At 36.5% G+C, this 17,160-nt stretch overlaps 2 protein-coding genes across 2 annotated transcripts in view; one reads left to right on the plus strand and one right to left on the minus strand.

Annotated features, from left to right (window-relative positions):
• Positions 1 to 43: 43 nt before the first annotated feature.
• On the minus strand, positions 44 to 12,254 carry LOC124776846 (DCN1-like protein 3). The gene is made up of 3 exons (XM_047252014.1): positions 11,964 to 12,254; positions 11,685 to 11,861; positions 44 to 1,014 (listed from the first exon to the last, which is right to left on the minus strand). The coding sequence occupies exons 2-3, from the start codon at positions 11,764 to 11,766 to the stop codon at positions 134 to 136; spliced, it is 963 nt and encodes a 320-aa protein (XP_047107970.1). The 5' UTR covers positions 11,767 to 11,861; positions 11,964 to 12,254; the 3' UTR covers positions 44 to 133.
• A 721-nt stretch (positions 12,255 to 12,975) lies between these two features.
• LOC124776218 (coiled-coil domain-containing protein 40) overlaps positions 12,976 to 17,160 on the plus strand; it is a 366,819-nt gene continuing 362,634 nt past the window's right edge. The window contains exons 1-2 of the mRNA XM_047251072.1: positions 12,976 to 13,020; positions 13,105 to 13,349. Coding sequence (XP_047107028.1) covers positions 13,122 to 13,349 — 228 coding nt within the window. The 5' untranslated portion in view covers positions 12,976 to 13,020; positions 13,105 to 13,121. The remainder of the gene's footprint in view (positions 13,021 to 13,104; positions 13,350 to 17,160) is intronic.

Consider the following 17,160-nt stretch of genomic DNA (forward strand, 5'->3'; position numbering starts at 1 on the left):
TATATATATATATATATATATATATATATAAAAATTAGAGTTAGCATGGCATCCTAAGCAAACATCAGTCTTACATGTGATAAATTAATAAAAAAATAATCCAAAGTTTTCAGTAATAAAACAAGTTACTTGCTTATTCACAGTCTTGTTTAATTATTTCTTCTTTATCTTTCGATATATTCTGATTCAGTTTATCATTTTCAAATTCAACAAAATCATCAAAGAGACTTGGCCAAGCCTCAGTGTCGTCATATGAACTGAGGTCATCACCCACAGCTTCTGAGAAATTAAGAAACATATTCCAAGTGTCTCGAGGAATTCCTCTCACATGGGGATGATTTTCTAAAAAGAAAAGCCACCGCGAAAGAATCGGTGGCTCGCAGGCAGAGAACACCAAACGCCACAGACAAATGGCCATATCGGACGGTAATATACGCTGACCTGACTCTGCATCTAGGCCAAATCTGAACGTAAAGCGGTACAAATCTTTGAACATTTCAGGGTCCTTCAGAACATCAGCAACCAATTCTGGGAGTTTTGCTTGAATAGCACGTACAGAGTCCACTCGCATTGCACGACATCCATTCACAAATTCAGATCTGGTAAATCGGCACATTTGCTCAGCATTTAGACGCCATGCAAGCACCAGCACTTTAAAATCATCTGGCGAGACAGAGAGATCATTGCAAAGTCGCTCAATTCCATCAGCTAGAATAGAATCCTCATTGCTGTCTCTATACTGGTCAAAGAGGACATTAAGCTTTGACTCTGAAGGTTCCCTTCCTTTTGTTTCACTACTTGAAAGTCCAGATGTGCGACTCAAAGGTGGAATACGAGGGTAAAATGTCCGAGTTGTTTTGTCACGGTGCAAGCTGCCATAATTATCACTTCCAACGACAAAGCTGGGAATGCCTGCTCCTTTGCTGTTGCCATTAATTTGTGTTTCCACAGTACCCAAAGGAGAGCAATTAATATCTTCAGCTGAGTTAAGGACTCCCGTCAGTTCCTTGATCTCTGGAATTGAAAATATTTATCGAATAATGTACATGTGTATCATTATAATAGAATATGTATAGAATTAAACAGTATATATAAGTGAGTGAAATGCAAACATTTCATACAGAATTATGAACAAAAAAAGTTGTTTAAGAACTGGACACCCTAATTTTGAAATGAAAGCAATGAAATGAAAGGATTTGTTGAATACAGTCCCAGTCGTGATAATGACCTATGCAAGCAAGTGTAGTGGCGTACCAAAACACAGTTGAAGGTGTCAAACTGAGGCATACAGATGAGAAAACAATCTGCAAAGGGTATAGTGAGATGAAAAGAAAAATAGCGGCAGCTGGGACAAGTATAACGCAAGGGACATGGTGTTTTGGAGTGGCATAGAATGTGGTAGATGCAGGTAGAGGATACACACCATTGGGGACTGAGGTTTCAACTTGTAGGATGGGTTGAAGGCACAATTCACACATGCATAATTCAGAGAAGCTAACGCTGTAAGAATCCAGATAGCACTGACTGTTACACAGCCGATGAAATTAACCATCCTGGACAGCACACATTGGAGCCAGGTATTTGATCTTGTCTCTGGCCACTGATTAGCAACTGAACTCCACAATGAAAACAATTGGTAATAACAGATTGGTTAATAAATAAATCTTCTGCTACCAGTCATGATTTTCTTTATTTACTTTTCGCACAATGGGTTTCGGAAAATGATTCCCATTTTCAAGAGCATTTTTTGCTTGTATTGTGCCATTTGTATTGATGTTGTCAATGTGTGCGTTTCTGCTTCATTTTGTTGACTTTTGCTGCAATATATAAGAAACATGCGATTTTTTTGTTGGTTATAGATTCTTTCGCCACTAACTTCACCAAAAGAAACAATAACCAACTAAAAAAATCACCTGTTTCTTATATATTGCAGTAAAAGTCAACAAAATGAAGCAGATTCTCACACATTGCCAACATCAATAGAAATGGCATAATACACACAAAAAACGTACTTGAGAATGGGAATCATTTCCCGAAATGCGTGTGAAAAGTGAAAGAAAATCGTGACTGGTAGCAGAAGGTTGTTTTCACAGTCACAGGCTTTCAAAAACCATTTATAATGGATCAAATCAGGAAAACAGTTATTAACTGTTCATGAGCACAAATAGTGTATTGGGTAGTGGCGGTAGCCCTGCCTCAGATGGGATATGATACAGCAGTACAAGAACTGCAGCAGGAGATTGTGACTGGGTGCATGGACACTTCCTGAAAGTAGAGCCATAAGGCTATGGTTGGAAACAGAGGCACAAGGTTGGGCAAGGATGTAATGTAGGTTCGGTGTGGTACATAATACCGATCAGGACGGACAGCAAGAAAGATTTTGCAGGAGATAATTCTTGTTTCCAGATGTATGATGTGATTTAGCTGGCAGTGTTCGCAATTACGTATAATGTAATGGAAATGGAAATGAGCATATGGCATTGTTGGCCGGAGGCCCCATGCGGGGGAGTTCGGTCACTGTATTGCAAGTGCCTTTCAGTTGACGCCACTTCTGTGAGTTGTGAGTTGCGGGCGATTCCACGCACCTACTTTGATCCATGATGTAATAGTGTTGTGTGTGACGTCACTATGGCACAGTGTTTTCGAGTTGGTTCTTGTTTATAGATTATGTGTTGTTGCATTTGATAGCACCCCCTGGTGATAGATGTTGACATGTTGGGTTTAACATATGGTATTGGTTTCATTTGAGTCTTGGTAACATGGATTTATTTTATTTTTTATTTGTGTGTGTGTGGGGGGGTTTGGCCAATCTAGATGAGTTTGTCAGATCCTTTTGTTGGTAAGTAAATTTTAGTTTGGTTTTATTTTATAGCAATTCTGATGTTTTGTATGTATTATATTTATGGTATTTTAGTTGTGTTTTAATTAATCTAGTGAATATGTTTTGAGTTGCTGGGATTTTGTTTTAGGTGGCAGTTTGGGGGTTATGTAGGTGTGTGAAGTTTGTCTTTGTGGTTCTTATATCTGTGGTTTGACAGTAGGTATCACGAGCTTCGTCTTTAAATATGTCTGCTTGTGTCTGTATATGTGTGGATGGATATGTGTGTGTGTGTGTGTGTGTGTGTGTGTGTGTGTGTGTGTGTGTGTGTGTGTGTGTGTACCCGTCCTTTTTTCCCCCTAAGGTAAGTCTTTCCGCTCCCGGGATTGGAATGACTCCTTACCCTCTCCCTTAAAACCCACTTCCTTTCGTCTTTCCCTCTCCTTCCCTCTTTCCTGATGAGGCAACAGTTTGTTGCGAAAGTTTGAATTTTGTGTGTATGTATGTGTCTGGGGAAATGTCCTACTCTGCTTTTCGGAATTGCAGATGTTGATTTTTCGGTATCTTTGACTTCATTGAAAATATCTACCTCAACATAGGTTGAGTGAAGTGTACGATTCCTGTTAGTTTAGTGGCCGTAGCATTATGTTGTACATTGAGTTTAAAAACATTTTTTTTTTAAATATTTGATTTGGTACAGTGTGGTGTTTTGTATTGTTATGCATTTAGCTGGTTCTGAAATAAACCCCTATTTCCTGTGGTTGTCCTATTAGTTTCATTTGACTGTTGTAATGAGATGTTCTTGTGTCGTTTTTATTTTTGTGCACGTTTGTTAGCACATGTGCATAGTGACAACATTGTTGCCGTTTTATAAATACTGGAAGCAGGCGTTTCTGCCATACTGATAAAATCAAGGATCAAAGCAGATAGGTACAGTCAGATGCTTCCATGCCACAGTTTTAAGTCATAGTACCCTAAACACGATCCAACATGGGCAACATAAGGTCAATTTGCACTTTATGAACAATGTACAGCATTCTCATAAGAAATAAAATACCATATCCCATCCAAACACCCACGGCAACAGGGCACTGGACAACTACATAGCAAAACTCAAAAGGACCTTCAAGCCACTGAATAAGAAGGTGATAAACAGTCGGGGCTCTACAGAAAGCTAGCTGGGTGTTAACTTGTATAGACTAGCATGTAACGGAAGAACGCACTCAGAAAGATGGTACTGCAAACAAAGTCTATTCAAAATAATACAAACAGCAGCAAAATAAATTCATAGGCACAACAGGTTCATATTCCATCTTTAATGGCAATGTCTTCGATGAGTCATTAAACCCTAATCTTTGGATTAATTGAAATATTCTATACTGCTTGTCAACTCTCAAATAAACAGTCATCTTTCAACCTAATGTAGACCGCGAGTTACACTAATGATCGGTAGGTCGCCACATGAAATATTCCGTGCTCATATTAATTGGCTTCACCAACTCGTAGCCCAACAGTCACCTTCTAATCTGCACTGCAGATTACAGTGAAGACAAACATAATATTATCAACTGAATGGATTACTTAATTCAGCAGTTTTTATGGTGGTGTATTCAGTCACTCTGGATTATCTCTATAATTTGGAATTTTTCTTTTACTTGAGTCTACCCTTTAAATCTATCTGCAAAAACCATCAGCTGTTGGTGACCACCCTTCCTCACAGCTCCATGAACACTTTGTGTACCATGAATTCGAGTCACGTTCTCCATAAGTCTGCTAAAGCCCTGTAGCTCATTAATTAATGAGGGGACAGGGGAATATTCTATATAAGTCTTCGGCTTTGACCAGTGAACGCAAAAGCAGTAAACATCATGATGACTATAACATGATACCAGTGGCAATTTTTTTCAAACGACAGTCTAAGCTATAGATCAGTCTGTTAACACAACCAGGCCTTTATTTTTCACATTCCATGGATTAGCCAACCAACAATAAATCTGTACATATGCTCCAAAAAGTGATGTCGCAGAAGCAATTAACGTTATGTCAGTGGTCAAAAGCAGATGACTAGCATCGAATATTCCTCTTGACCCTTAAGAAACAATTTCATATTTCATCCTCATTCATATTGAATGACAACTGAAAGGACAAACTAAAGAAGACGGAAAGGTGGGGGAGGTGGGGACGAGGAAAATGTCGTTATTAGAAAGAGCGAAAGTCATATTGGAATATCAACACTCACAGCAAATATGACAATCGAGTTGCAGATAGGCACAATGGAAAGACACAGAGCTTTCAGCCTAAGCTCAGTTTCTAACAGTCTTCCTTGAACCTGTTTGCAATTCAATGTGTCATCTTTGTGGTGTGCAGCAATCTACCCTTTTCATAATTGTTGCTATTATTATTATTAGAAACAAGCATCGTGAATGACTACCTGAGAACTATTTACTGGGTCAAATAATAGTGTTAATACTGGAAACACACTTTTACTAAAAAAAAAAAAAAAAAAAAAAAAAAAAAAAAAAAAAAAAAAAAAAAAAAACCAATTTAATTTCAATTAATACTGTTCTAACAAAAATTGAAATCCAATCATGACACTACATTTAGCATAAAATAAATTTCAGTGCATTGTCAATATTTAGTAAATTTTGGAGAAAATTTCTTATTTAATACTTCTACCTACAACCAGTCATGTATGTTAGATAATACAGGCAGTGTTGTCAAGCTCTACGATTGAATCTGGTTATATGCCAATATACCAAACCACCATTGAAAATCAGGGAAATCATCATTTTAAACAAATCATTAATAGATGATAAAAAGATAAAATGAGACAGAATTACGGGTCATTCCATATCAAATCACCCAATAAAAAATAAAATTTACAGCCACCTCCTTAGATTTTCATGAAATTTGGCTCAAATGGTTCTAATACCATCCTGACAACACCTGCAATTTTTTTTGCTGTATCTCTTATAGTTTTTTTAATACATTTTTAAAGTTTTTATGTTTTGCATTTTCCGAACCTTCGGAAATGGTAAATTTAATTTGTATTCAAAATTTTAAAATTGCTTATCTTAAAAACTCTTTTAGGTAACATCATGAATTTTTGCATATACATATTTGAAGATAAAATGATACTATTAAAATATATTAATATTTTCTATGAAAAAAATATATATGTATTTTTCTCTCTTTTTTTTTACGGATGTTTTGTTTTATAAGAATTGCAATATCTAGAGTCTCAGACCCGATAGAATGCTTAAATTTGTTTTAATTTACTCTTAAACATATAGGCTACTTGATAAAACAACAATAATGATGGCTTTTTAACATGTTTATTAATTTTAGTAGATTACATTAGAATTATGTACAAAGATAGTGTACTTTCGACACCTATGTATAACCCAACTGATTGCTTGAAACATTGAATTCAGTCCATAGTACCAGTTACCATCATAATTTGCAGCCACATAGCTATTTATGGATGGTTCAACACGAACCCAATCAAAAGAAGAATGGAAAGAAAAGACTAAGAAGGGTTTTACACTATCTGTAGTCCTACTAATTTCAAGGTTGTTTGTTGGAAGTGGTTTGAAGATATAAAAAATTCTTGTTCCACGAATGGTTCGGGTTGCTGAAAAACGTTTTTCTAGTTTTAACCGTAGCAAATCAGCTTCTTTTTTGTCAATAAAGTGAAAATGAATGTTTTCAATATTTTTTTCACAAAACTTGTACACATCGATTGCTGTCATTATTTGTTCTTTGTCTGAAAGCTGTAGACTGGCTTTCCTTAAAATTCTTTTAATAGTTCCTCCTAGGCCATCACATATTGACTTCCCATGACTTGCAAAAAAAGAGTGTTGGGCCTTCAAATTAAAGTCTCTCAAGTGTTCAGTCAAATTTTTAAAACTGTTTCTATTTTTGTACTGCCCAGCACAGCCATCTGTAAAGTATTGAACTGAGTCAATGTCAGTATGATGTAATGACAGCCACTTTGTAATTTCTTTTTGTACAAAGTTAACAAAATCAGTGTCATGTTCTTGGTCATCACTAGTAAAACAGTGGTTGGAAACAAAAACATTGTTTTCCTCATTTCTTAGAAAAACTCCAAGTGGGTGTAGAGTACAACCACCTCTATTCCAGTGGTAACTTTGGATCTCATTTTGTATAACAAAGGAATAATTTTCACTGAAATCCATCACAATAATTGCTGTTTTGGGTGGTGGGTCTTCTTTCAATCTTTTAAAGGCTGCTGATTGGGATTTTGCTATAAACGAGTGCGGGGTGAGCTTTTCCAATGACCTAACCAATAAAGAAATGTAGTCTTCAGCACTGATAGACTGTTTGATCATTTCTGCCCTGTCTGTGTTAACCCACTGACTGATTACAATTTCTTCTTCTAAATCATAATCTTCACTTAGTTTTTCAGTTAAGTACTCAGTGCAGTATTTGCAGGACAGCTGTCGCAATGATGTAGCATGCAGTTTTGGTTTTCCGTGTTGCACACAAGCATCTTAATTAGGTCTTTATAAGATTCTTCAATTTTCACAGCATCCAGTAATAGTTTAACATTCTGATGGATACTGCATACACATACAGTGTGTGCGCCTGCAGCACCAGCAAGGATACACCATTTAGGTCTCAAGATACAAAATTTTGAAAATCCTACTTCTACCTCGGGATTCTCCCATTTGAAAGAATAATAGAGTTCTCTCAAGTTACACAAAATGAGTCTTTTTTGCATGTACACATTTTTTTGAACACTTACTTTGTCTTCTGTTCCAGGTAGCACTCTGGAACTTTCATCCTTTTCATAAGAATCTGTTACAAGTCTTACTGTATTTTCAGAAAGAGTTTTACCTTTTTTTGGACCAGGAGTTTCCAAAATACCCTTTCCAGATTTTAGCTTTCTAGCTTGTCACACCATGTACTCATTTACATTAAATTCTTTCATCACTTTATTTCGACTCCAAGAATCTGGAGCCAAGGTCAGAATCTGGATTTTTCTAGACCTTCCAACAGATGAAATCTTCTCTTTCATAAGAGAAATCATTACATCAAAATCCTTTGCTTTCTCAACCACACTTGTATCTTCTTCGTCATCATCAGAACTTGGTGCATCATATTTTAATGCTTTTGAAACCGCCTTTTTTTGCAGTCTTTTCAATACTGCTAACCTTCCTTTTAAAATAAGACCCTTTCCTTTGTTCTGACAAGTCATGAAGCTTTATCAGTGTTAAACCTAAATTATCAATAGCAATGTTTGTTTGTACGAGGGATTCATTTCTGGATTCCAATGATTCTAATTCAACCATGACTTCATCATCTGTTTCACTTTCATTGACTTCAACTCTTAATTTTTCCTCACAAAAGTTACGGCATGTTGAGCAAAGCTTTTGTCCAGGTTTTATGCTAATATTTTTTGTCAGTAATTGTTTAGAAAGATCCAAGCCTACACTTCTCAACGATTTTTTGATGGGCTTTCTGTGTTTTTTTTAGTGGGTCTACACATATTGTTTGATACTTTTCAAAAACATTTAAAAAGTAGCAGCTGTGGTGTGAACATATATTCTTAAGTTCACACAGATTAATTCCAGATCGTAAGTGGATCAAATCTTTTTCTTCCTCACTCAATTCAGATACCGGTTGTAACTTTTTTGAAGGTGTGTAGGTTGTTTGGAAACAGTCAGATTTTATAAATAACCCTATGCTACAGGTTTGAATATCTGACATACTGATTTCACTTTTGGTCTGATTACTGTTCTGGTTACTTTTATAGGATATTGGAAAAGAATCTCTGTAAACTAAGTAACAGTACTTACTGAAAGTTCGAATAAACTTAATAAAATACTATCCAAGCACTATTTAACACTGTAATAATTTTTTACTTCAAAACACAGGAGTAACAAAACAAAATCCAAGCTTACATTGTTGCTCCAAGAAGACAAAAACTTATTTTCGGTGTCTAAGTCACTTGGTACTTTTTATTTTTAAAATATAATTAATATTATTTTAAAAATTAGATAACTACTAAACAGGTTAAAAAGCCAACATAATTTTTCTTTTATCTAATAGCCAATACAATTAAGAGTAGTTTATAACAAATTTGAGCTATCAGGTCTGAGACTCTAGATATTGCAGTTTTTGGAAAACTAAACATCCATTCGCTTAAAAAAAAACTTGTAACTTTTTTTTCATTTGGAAGATTTTAATATATCTTTATGGTAATTTTTTTTAACATTTAGATATAATACACAAACTTATTCCAAAATTTCATACTGATATCTTGAGCATTCTTTAATATACAAATTTTTTTAGTTGTGAGGACATGTTTAAGTTACGATTTCCGACTGCTGAAACAACGCCAAATCTAAAAACTTTAAAAATTTATATAAAAAAAAACTATAAGAGATAGAGCAAAAAAATTTTACAAGTGCTTTCAGGATGATAAAAGAAGTAATTGTACCAAGTTTCATCAAAATCTGACATGGTTGGTGTCAAGGCCTGGGTGACTTTGACATGGAATGACCCTTACATATTCAAATGTGTATGTCTACAATCCCGTGAATATTGGAAGAGCTTTTAAAGCTTTAGGCACCATGCATGATGCTTTTTATAGTGTTTTAAATGGAGAAAGAATCAAGTATTGCTAGCAATATGGCCTCAAACATATAGGGTGCTGCGAAATAGGAACCCTAACAATGGAAGAGAATTCCACTGTTTTTAGATGAGCCATCTGAATAAATGTAGACCTGTACTATTAACTGAGAAACAAGCAGACTTACTTGTGTACATAACATGGGTGGGTAGTTGACACAGAAAAAGATTTTAAAAATACCAGTAAAATTGTTTGTAATAAATTTGTGATTTCTAATGTTTTCCCAGTGTAAATGATTGATAGCGAGTTTCCACATGTTCAGCTGACTAACTGCTAAACTGTCAGAAGCTCACTATTAAGCAATAAAGGTCTGTTTTAACTCTTCTGGAAGATCTTGTGTCTTTTCTGGGTATTATGTGAGAAGCTTGTATTATCAGAATTAACCTATGATTTCCTGTTTAGTTGTTACAGTAGAGTTTCAGCAAATTCAATTCTATTTAAGCGAGACGTGGGTCTGGTGTCTTATCTTAATCATTTCAATGCTAATGGGTGTATTTACTGCAAACAAATCCTATACACCTGGAACAATATGACATTGACCTAGTTAATGACAGAACATAACTACATATAAAAATGGAAAAGTGTGTTATTTATACAGTTAATAATGAATTTATGTAGAATAATATATTACGAAATTCCTATCAGTCTTCCACCTCAGCGTATGGGTAAGAGTTATGAAGGAGAGGGGTTTAAGTGTGGTAATGGATCCTTCCAGAAATCTTAGCTGTGGTGATAGACTACTTTGTAGCACATCCCAAGGTCTAGGTTACGTTGAAACAGGGAATTTGGTTGCGAGTTAGCGAAGCAAACAAATGTGGAAGCCAAATGAAAGTTGTGGTTAAAACTGACTGGCAGTGCAGCGTAATGTTTACGTCCATGCCACACTGAAATATGTATGGAGAGCCAATATGTAACTTTTACCTAAAAGAGGGTTGATAAATGATATGAAAGCCCATATGCCTATAGATAAGAAAAATTTTATAATTGTCATGTTGCAGACATAAAGCTATCACAGTAGTATTTTTTATGTTTAAAAACTTACAGTGAACAAGATTCCTTGCATTTTTGCTGCTGGTCTTGACTAAAAACTGCTCTTAAAGATCATGATACTTTTCTGTCATGTTTATCCAATACCTAGAAAAATTAATATACAGGGTGATTCAAAAAGAATACCACAACTTTAGGAATTTAAAACTCTGCAACGACAAAAGGCAGAGCTAAGCACTATCTGTCGGCGAATTAAGGGAGCTATAAAGTTTCATTTAGTTGTACATTTGTTCGCCATTTCAGCCAATAAAGTTTTTGGTCCCTTTTTCTTCGATGGTGCTACTGTAACTGGACTACAGTATCTGGAGATGTTAGAGAATTGGCTGTTCCCTCAGCTCGAACAAGAAGCACAACAATTCATATTTCAGCAGGATGGAGCGCCACCACATTGGCACTTATCTGTCCGTAACTACCTGAACGTCAACTAGCCGAGGCGATGGATCGGCCGCCAGGCAGCCCATGACAGAGCACTTCATCACTGGCCTCCAAGAAGCCCTGATCTTACCCCCTGCGATTTTTTCTTATGGGGGTATGTTAAGGATATGGTGTTTCGGCCACCTCTCCCAGCCACCATTGATGATTTGAAACGAGAAATAACAGCAGCTATCCAAACTGTTACGCCTGATATGCTACAGAGAGTGTGGAACGAGTTGGAGTATCGGGTTGATATTGCTCGAGTGTCTGGAGGGGGCCATATTGAACATCTCTGAACTTGTTTTTGAGTGAAAAAAAAACCTTTTTAAATACTCTTTGTAATGATGTATAACAGAAGGTTATATTATGTTTCTTTCATTAAATACACATTTTTAAAGTTGTGGTATTCTTTTTGAATTACCCTATACAATCTACCACATTATGTGTGTCACTCACTGACATATTTGTTGATGAAAGCAAATGATGTGCATCAGATTTCCTAAGCAAAGATGGTAATAATTAAGTATTACAAATAAAAGCACAATGAAATTAAGAAACCACGTCTTATAAGCAAGTGACAAATCTACAGAGACCATGTTTTTTTAACAATGACAAGGAATAAGAGCTTATACCACACGTATTTAGAAAAACAGATGTTATAACGGGAGACACAATCGACTCTACAAAAATTTGCTACAAGCATTTAAAAAATTTTCACAGTTTCAAATGTTTTTGTTACCTACGAACCTTCCTTGTCTTTCTCCAGGGGACCGTTTGTGGACGGAACTGGAGGCGGAGGGTCCTTGAAGCAAGAGAAACAATTTCCCATTGGTTTTCGAACAAACGTCCAGTATTTAGAAGTTTCTGCTTGTCGCTCATGAAGAGGCTGTTGGTATATGTATTACGGAAACACTGCAGTCACCTCTTCACGTAATGAAACAGAAAATTCAGTAATATTATTTTTGTAGGACATCGATATTTTAATAATAAACACCATGAAAAGTACTAAAAAAACTGAACTGCTACCTCTAAAATATCAGGCAAAGTACGGGAAGTGTGGTAAAAGGAGGATTTATATTGCACATTCACAGCAGAAGACCGTAGTTGGCGGCCGTACGTCATGTTTACTTTCCCTGAAAATCGAGCTCTCTGTTTATTTAATAATATCCGTTATAAACATCTGCCACGTCATGTCAATAAAGTATGTGTGTTCCCACAATTTTCATATCTTCGAAAAATATTATTGCACTGAAGTAGAACACTTCACAGCCAGAAAAACAAATACAGTCATATACACACACTTCAGATTTTCTTTGGTTCAATGTAACCAGAGCAGTGTTTATCACCAGAGAGGTTACTAAATTAGACGAATCCAAATTTTGCACGCTGGAGTACTATTAATAAATGATTTACTCTTATTTTTGAAAAATTGTGGCATTAAAAATGCATTGCTGCAACACTTCATATTCGCATTCCCTTCCAGAAATCATAAAGCAATCATTAGACTATTGAACTACGCCAAGTTCACACTTTACAAAGTGGCAAAATCTTATACCTATTAAAACCTGTCACCATTGACATCAAAGTCGACTAAGGATTTAACTTACAACATTCTCTTCATATTAAAATCCAATAGTGTAGATTCTATGACAGCTGTGCTAGCTACCATTAAAACTTTATTTTAGTGCTGCTATGTTATAAATGACGCATAGAAAACATAATATATCGAAAAAATAAATACGTGCTCTATTTAGTGCACTCGGACTGCCTGCGACAACAACAAATCACTTTCCTTTGCATATTTGCTTCCAAGATTTTTTTTTCTTCAGTTCACAATGAAAGAGACCTTTTGAAATTGATCATACAGACTTGTACTGTAATCTCGTAAGAATATTCAAATAAATATTTAATTTTATTTTAAAAGAGTCTCGGGGAATAGTTTTAAATGTCTTGGTTTCAGCGTCAGAATCTAAAAGCATTGTTGTCAAAGATTGCGGAGGACCACGCGTTCGCTGTTGCTATGGGTACGATGTCGCTTGTTGTTACTATGACTCCTAATGTCTGCAGGCGTAGCAAGAATCAGGTATTTCGCTGTTGTAAGAGATGGATTAGAACGGTTCACTGGACTCATTAAATTGTTACGGCTACTCATTGCATTTTCTTCCAGGGTTCAGTAAGGGAAAAATGGCGCACCAGTTTGAGGCAAATACTGAGGGCCCAGTCCTCCAGGAAAGCCAAGAAATTGAGCGGAAGGGCACATCCACAACAAAAAAGTTCTGGCTTCGGCCCAGTGAAGACATAGAACCAGAAGGATTACTTCCAGATCATGACTTGATGAAGCGCTTCCAAATAGCGTTGAAGAATCACCTCCAGCGACAAAATGAGCGCTTGTCGGAAGAAGTTTTAGAACTGGTAATGCTTTTTTTAAAATGTTCCCCTACGTGATGCATACAAAAATATTTACGCAGAAGACAATAGATTCTGTAGGAAACCATTGGGCACTGTATAGTTGGTTGCGGTTGCCGTACGTATTATTTTAAGTACTTGTATTAGTATTTTCGCTTAACGTTACCCAGAATCTAATCCAGGATTTTGATCTGGATGGGGGGGAGGGATGAACTCAGAAATTTTGTGTCACTCCTGCTACCTCCAGATTTTCTAGAGTAAACGAAGGTGTTTTCTAAATTTATGGTAATACCAACAACAACAACCAGAAAATTTTAGAACCTGTTAAGTCTAAAAGCTATGTTGCAAAGAATGCCTTTTTTTTAGATTATGGAGAAACGGGTGTAGTTGTAGGAAGGGAGCAGTGTTTCAGCGGCATGCCAACCACCCCTTCCCCCCCCGCTACACCATATTTTTCCTGACGTCATCATCAGTGTGGCTCATCCCAATCATTAATAAGCTCTGGGGCCACAGAGAGCCTCAGTTATGAGACATAATGCTGTTATGCAAACTTATGCTGAAAGTAAATTGTACAAAGCAAAGAGTTTGTATGTTTCTGTCAAGTATTATGTACACTGGTATGTTGCATATACATCTCGATACGTAAGTCTGCTTCAGAGTTAATGAGATCTGTGGGAGAAACAGCCGTAACAAAGCTAATCTACCTGATATGCAGGATATATGAGACCGGCGAAATACCTTCAGACTTTAGAAATGTAATTATCAATTCCGAAAGTGGCAGGTTTTGACAGATGTGAATATTACCACATTGTCAGTTTACTAAGTTATGGGTGCAAAATATTGACATGAATTATTTACAGAAGAATGGAAAAATGGGTAGAACCAACATCAGGGAAGATTAATTTAGGTTCTGGGGAATGGTAGCAGCATACAAGGCACTACTGACTCCAAGACTTATCGTAGAGGATATCTTTAGGGAGGCAAACGTATAATTGTAGCACATGTAGATTTAGAGAAAAGTTTTGAAAATGTTGACTGGAATACAATCTTTGAAATTCATAAACAGCAGGGGTAAGCACAAGAGATTGAAAAGCTATCGACTACATCATATGAAAAAACCAGACCGCAGCTGTAAGAGTTGAAGGACATGAAAAGACAGTGGTAGTTTAGAAGAGAATGAGGCAGGGCTGTAGCCTTTCCTTGATGTTATTTACATACTTAAGCAAGCAATAGAGAAAACCAAGGAGACAATTGGGAAGAGAATGAAAGTTCAGGTAGAAGACATACAAAGTTTAGTGTTTGTCAGTGGCAGACCAGAGACAGTACAAGACTTGGAAAAGCAGTTAAACAAAATATTGTCTTGAAAAGAGGCTATAATATGAGCATCAGTGAAAGTAAAACAAGGGTAATGGAACGTAATTGAATTAAATCAAGTGATGCTGTGGGAAGTAGACTGGATAAACTAAAAGTAGTACATGAGTTTTCTATTTGAGGAGCAAAATAAAAGATATAGTGGACAAAGTAGATTCAGGCAGTATCAAGAAAAGCATTTGGGAGAAAGAGAATTTAGTTAACATCAGATATCAATATAAATGTTAGAAAGTATTATGAAAAGGTTACACCCGCTACTCATCATACAGTGGAGATGTTGAGTCGCAGACAGGCATAACAAAAACGCGCACGCGAGTGCCAACACACACACACACACACACACACACACACACACACACACACACACGACAACTTTCTCTGGCTGCCGAGGCCAGACTGTGAGCAACTGTGCGTGATGGGAGAAGCAATCTGTGTGGTGGGGCTAAGGAGGAGGCTGGGATGGGGAGGGGGAAGGATAGCAAGGTAGTGGTTGGGGACAGTAAGGTGCTGCATGTGGAAACATACAGAGAAATGGTAAGGCAGCTAGGTGCAGCCAGGAGGTTAGATGGAGGGCAGGGGATGGAGAGTTGGGGTTGGCAGCCAAGAAGGAGAGAAGTAAAAAGACTGTGGGTGTGTTGGTGGAATAAAAGGCTACATAGTCCTGGTGTGGGAAAAGAGATGGAAATAGGTGGCTGAAGGACAGTTACTAATGAAGACTGACGCCAGGAGAATGATGAATATCCTACCCACCATTCTTCCCACAGTGGTGTTCAGCCACCGATCAAACCTACACAGTATCCTCATCCATCCCTACTTTATTTATTTATTTATTGGTCCAAGAATCAGTTTCGTACATTGTTTGTACATGTGGTGTTGGACAGTGGTAAATCTAGGTAGCTTACAACACAGTAGTCATTTTGACTACATTGTTGACATAATAAAAATGCATAATAATGTAGGTTGGTGTACTACATTGCTTCGACATGTGATAATAGCAGTTATTAAGGGAGATGACCTGATAAGCACAATCTAAACTGTATTATGAATTGACAATTTGTGAAATTTGGTAAATGCGGTTTACTTATTATGATGTTTCGTAAACTCAGACAAAGAATAGAAGCAGTGGTCAAGCAAGAACTTTTTTAACTTTATTTTAAATGCATTTAATGTTGGTATGCATTTTAGGTAAGAAGGCATATGGTTATATAACATAGCTCCAGAATTATACACTCCTCTTTTGCGTAAGTTTGTATTTACTGTGTTCCTGTGTAGGTTCATCTTCTGTCTAGTTACATATGTGTGTATATCACAGTTGTGTTTGAAGATATTTTCCTTTTTTAATATGCTCCCTTTTGTGAAAATTAGTATTTTGTATATATACAAGCAAGGCAGTGGCAATATTTTCAGTTTTAAAAAGGGGTCTACGGGGATCCTTAGCTTTTTTTATTACTCTGATAATCTTTTTCTGTATTTGAAATGTTTTTGTAGTATTTGTGGAATTCCCCCAAAAAATTACTCCGTACATTAGCAGCGACTGTATACTGCAATGATGCATTGTCAGCACTGATGAGCAGCTTGCATTTTGAGTGAGGATCCTAACAGCATATGCCAGTGAATTCAGTCTCTTATTTAAATTGTTTAGGTGTACCTCCCACTTCAGATCTGCCTGAACATGTACACATATGTATGACTGACCTTCAACACATTTTTTCCTTCGATGGTGAAAACAGTGTTTGCAGGATGGAGGTTTTGTGTGGTATGAAAGTTAACTGCCACAGATTTTTCAGAATTTATGATGAGCCTATTTTTCTTGAACCAGTGTGTTGAGGTACACATAACTGATACTGCAGCCTCATGCAGATTTTCCTCATTCTGTGATTTAATTAGAATATTAGTGTCATCTGCAAACAGTACAGTGGTTCCATCATGTATTTTACTATCCAAGTCATTTACATACAGCAGAAATATGACAGGTCCTAGAACTGGCCCTTGTGGGACTCCATACTTGATTTTCTGCTCATCACTGTAAAAGCTAGAAATTTTTTGTGTTTCACTATCTTTGTGTTTTATTTCTGTAATCTGCTGACGATTACTGAGGTACGACTGGATCCACTTTTAAGACTGGCCTCTTATTCCACAATTACCTAATTTACACAAGAGAATGCCATGATCAGTTACATCAAAGGCTTTACTTAGATCCAGAAATATCCCAGATACATGTTGTTTATCATCCACTGCTTTTAATACTTCATTTAAGAAGGCAAAAATTGCTGACTGAGTTGACTTTCCAACTCTGAACCCATGTTGGAGTCGCTTATCAGCCTCTCTTTATTTAAGAAAACTGTTAATCTTCTAAGGAACATTTTTTCCATAAATTTGCTGAAGCCTGACAAAACTGAAACTGGTCTATCAGTAGCAATATCACTTTTTGCACCCTTCTTATGCA

Source organism: Schistocerca piceifrons, chromosome 2, assembly GCF_021461385.2.
Source record: "Schistocerca piceifrons isolate TAMUIC-IGC-003096 chromosome 2, iqSchPice1.1, whole genome shotgun sequence".
Lineage (NCBI taxonomy): Eukaryota > Metazoa > Arthropoda > Insecta > Orthoptera > Acrididae > Schistocerca > Schistocerca piceifrons.